At 25.9% G+C, this 3,949-nt stretch overlaps 1 protein-coding gene across 1 annotated transcript; it reads left to right on the plus strand.

The window, feature by feature from the left end:
• The first annotated feature begins 1,420 nt into the window (after nucleotides 1-1,420).
• LOC134833751 (vitellogenin-3-like) lies at nucleotides 1,421-3,311 on the plus strand. The gene is made up of 4 exons (XM_063848183.1): nucleotides 1,421-1,759; nucleotides 2,238-2,636; nucleotides 2,692-2,926; nucleotides 2,990-3,311. Exons 1-4 carry the CDS (start codon nucleotides 1,510-1,512, stop codon nucleotides 3,240-3,242), a joined length of 1,137 nt encoding a protein of 378 aa, XP_063704253.1. The 5' UTR covers nucleotides 1,421-1,509; the 3' UTR covers nucleotides 3,243-3,311.
• Nucleotides 3,312-3,949: the final 638 nt, after the last annotated feature.

Consider the following 3,949-nt stretch of genomic DNA (forward strand, 5'->3'; position numbering starts at 1 on the left):
GTATATATGTATTAAAAAATAAAATACATGGTAATTTTGAAAAAATTGTTTCAGTATAAATACATATTTTAGATATAGTTTTATACACGGGGATATTTAAACTTAGAAAACTGCAACAATGTGTATAATATAACCATGTATATTACTATAGTAATATACATTGTTATATACACAGCTTCAACCAACTTCAAACTGCCGGCAGTCTTTCGGAAACCTTCAAAGGGAGACAAGCTTTTTTTAGAGACAAAGGTTTAAAAATGCTGAGATTCAAAAAAAAATAAAAAAATAAAAAATTAAAATATGTACTTTTTTAAATTAATTAAAAAAAGAAAAAAGTTAAAAAAAAATTAAGACAATTTAAGAAAATATTTTTATTAAAAATTGTTCCTGATCATGGAAATTGTCTTGTAAAGGTAAGAATTTATAAAAACTATAATATTTTCGTTTGATTCAAAATATTTTATGTAGAAACTTGAGATGGAAAAATTATTTTTACATAGGACAAATTTATCGCTTCCAGCTCTCGTATGGTAAGTGAAAATTTATATTTTTTTCTAAATTATTATTTTATTTTATTTTTTTTTTAATTTAGGTATTTCGGACGATCAGAATACAAGCAGCATTTAGGAGGCATATGTACTTTGACGAAAAAGAGGATTTTAAGCAACAAGTGATTTAAAAATTATATAAAAAATGTACAAAAATTAATTTTTTATAAATAAATGAACTAGAGTAAAGTAAAAACGAATTTAAATTGCATGAAAACCTAAGAAACCTGCAAAAGGAGCCCAAAAAATCATCCAGACAAAATCATGTATATAACCATGTATAAAACCATTAAAATTTATTATGTCTAATTCCTTTTTTTCTTTTTTACATACTTTTAAAGTTTATACACAAAATTAGATATATCTTTTAAAAATTAAATTTTTAAGCTATTTATAATAAAAAAAACCTTATTTCAAAGAATTTCTTTTAAATTCTCGAAAGTTACAGATTTGTGAGTTACTTAAAGTAAAAGATTCGCAAACATCTTTGATGATGTAACTTTTTTCCTTACAAATTCATTAAAAAAAATTCAATTTAATAATTTCTTATCAATTTCTCGAAATCTACTAAAATCATACATTGTCAATCGGAACAAATAAATTTCAGTTTTTTTCCACTAAACAATAACGCTATTTTAGTTTTTCCTGTTTTAGGCATGTATTAGAATAAAATTACACGAGTTGTTTTGCTTGAGAAAAAAATAATTTCCAGATACAACAACAAATCATATCTACATAAAGCAATCGTATCTTCTGACTGATATAGTCTGCTTTGCACATTTAATTTATTATAGCTGCTTTTTCAGTCAAGGGCACGCGAAGTAATATATAATTGCAGTACTTTTATACGTTTTTTAGCAGTTTGAGTTTTGAACTTGATCGGAATAAAGTTATTTTTTTTATCAATCCGGAAGTATGTTTTAAAATTTTGTGAATCAGTGAAAAATTTTGAATAAAAAAAATGAAGTTGGTTGCATTTTGTGCCGTGATATTATTTGCCAGTTTTTACTTGAATGTTGAAGCTGGCATCTTTGGAGAATCGTTTCTCAATAAAACGAAAGAAATTTCGAACTTGACGGTTGAAACGAGCAAAGCTTTAGCTAAAAATGCTCCCAACTATGTTCCAACTTTTGATGAGTTGCTGGATTTTACGAAGCAGTCAATTGCTGGATTACCCTTTGAAGCAGCTGCGAGTATAATTAACAAGATTTGTAAGCATTTGACTTGGAGCTAATACTCAATGGGCAATAAACGGATCAGCTTTTACTCTCGGGAGTAAATTTTACTCTCGGGAGTAAATTTTAATCTCGGGAGTAAATTTTACTCTCGGGAGAGTAACCTCTTAAGTGAATTTTCTATCATATTAAGGGACTAATTTATTTCCTTAAGGGATTAAAGTAAGCTCTTAAGGGATGATCTCAAACTCTTAACTCTGAAGAGTAAGTCTTAAGAGTTTAAGTTCATCCCTTGAGGAGTAATTTTGCTCCCTTGAGGATTTTCTTATGAAGGAATCAATTTGACCTCTTAAAGGTATCAAATTAACTTGTTAAGAGGTCAAAATGATTCCTTAATGAGTTAAAAAAATCACTTAAGAGGTCAATTTACTCCCGAGGAGTAAATCTGATCCGTTTCTCACCCACAGAGAAGTTTAAGAGGAAATTAATTCCATGCTAATTGACAACTCTATAGGTTCAATTGCCATAGCTGCAAATGCAACGAAACCATTCCGAACGCCAAATGCGTCAGAGCTTAACTACGTCTTATTAACTGGCGATGAGAACGTCACAATTCCCTTAACTAATTCAATCGAGCTCTGGCGTCATCCTTCGTTCAATCCAAAGAAAAATACAGTTGTTCTAATTACCGGTTGGACAACTGACATTAACGAAACAAATACGGCTGTCGATCTCCTCTCAGAAGCTTACCTGGCACGAGGCGATACGAACTTTGTGTTCATCGATACAGCTCGGTACGTCGATACTCTTTATGCTTGGTCAGCTTTCAATACTCAAGAGTTAGGAGAAGCCATTGGCGAAGGATTAGCTCAACTTTCAGATTTTCTTCCGGATGAAAAGATTCACGTGATTGGTGAGAAAAATTTTCATTGAAGTTTGAACAAGTTTTGATTATTTCAAAAAAAAAGGTCACAGCCTTGGAGCTCACATCAGCGGAGCAGCAGGTCAATCCTACCAAAATAGAGCAGGAAAATTACTTCCGAGAATAACAGGTTTGGATCCAGCTAATCCTTGCTTTAAGGAAGGCGAAACTTTGCAAGGTTTAATGCGAGGCGATGCGGAATTTGTTGATATTATTCATACCAATTGTGGAGTTTTAGGGAAACGGGATCCTATTGGAGATAGTGATTTTTATCCAAATGGGTAAAATTTTGAACTTCATTTAATACGAAAAACTTTTTTTCTGAATGAAATCTTGTTCTTTAGGGTTGTTCCATTACAACCAGGCTGTTTGTCGATTACTTGTTCACATGCTCGAGCATATGAATTGTTTGCAGAAACAGTTCATCCAGGCAAGGAACAATCTCTGTTAGCGAAGAAATGTAACTCGATATCAAGTCTTGATAATGGAATTTGCAAAGGCAAAGCAATTCCTGTGGGATTCGCTTGTCCTCACAATACAAAAGGAAATTATTTCTTTAAAACCAACTCTGAAAAGCCATATAATAAAGTTAAATAAAATTTTAAAAAATATTATATATAATAAATATTTACAATAAATATTTTTATACAATTTTTAACAAGTTTTTTAATTTTAAAATATCACTAAAAATATAATTTTTAAGATTAATTAAAAAATTAATTACTTAAAATAAATTTAATTTTTTTTAATTAATTAAAAAAATTATAATTAATTAATTATTTTTTTAATTAAAATAAATAAATTATTTTTTATTTTTAAATAAATTATTTTTTAATTAAAATTTAAAAATTAATTGAATAAAAATTATCTTATTATTTAAATAAAATATTTTATTTTTTTAAAATTTTAAATAAATATTTACTCAAATTTTTATTTTTATTTTTAGTTTTAAATTATTTATTTTAATTTATAAATTATTTTTAATTCAAATAAATAAAAAAATAAAATTTATTTTTAATTAAAAATTATTTTGAATATTTATTTTTGTTTAATTTTTTTAATTTCAAATAATTAATTAAAATATTTTAATTATTTAAAAATTTTTATTTTTAAAATTTTTATTTTTTTAATTTCAATTAATTTTAGTTTATTTAATAATTTTTTTATTTTTAATTTTTAATTAAAAAAAAATAATTTAATTTAAAAATTATTATGATTTTTATTTAATTTTAAATATTTTAATTATTTAAAAAAAAAATAAATAAATATTTAATTCTTAAAAATATTAAATTTTTTTCTAATTT

The sequence above is a fragment of the Culicoides brevitarsis genome, chromosome 3, assembly GCF_036172545.1.
Source record: "Culicoides brevitarsis isolate CSIRO-B50_1 chromosome 3, AGI_CSIRO_Cbre_v1, whole genome shotgun sequence".
Classification (NCBI taxonomy): Eukaryota; Metazoa; Arthropoda; class Insecta; order Diptera; family Ceratopogonidae; genus Culicoides; species Culicoides brevitarsis.

Bases quoted from the DNA above. Each gene is read 5' to 3' on its own strand.
- LOC134833751 (XM_063848183.1), top strand. From the start codon at position 1,510: ATGAAGTTGGTTGCATTTTGTGCCGTGATATTATTTGCCAGTTTTTAC. The intron at 1,760-2,237 runs GTAAGCATTTGA...ACAACTCTATAG, and splicing joins GAGTATAATTAACAAGATTT to GTTCAATTGCCATAGCTGCA. The intron at 2,637-2,691 runs GTGAGAAAAATT...TCAAAAAAAAAG, and splicing joins TGAAAAGATTCACGTGATTG to GTCACAGCCTTGGAGCTCAC.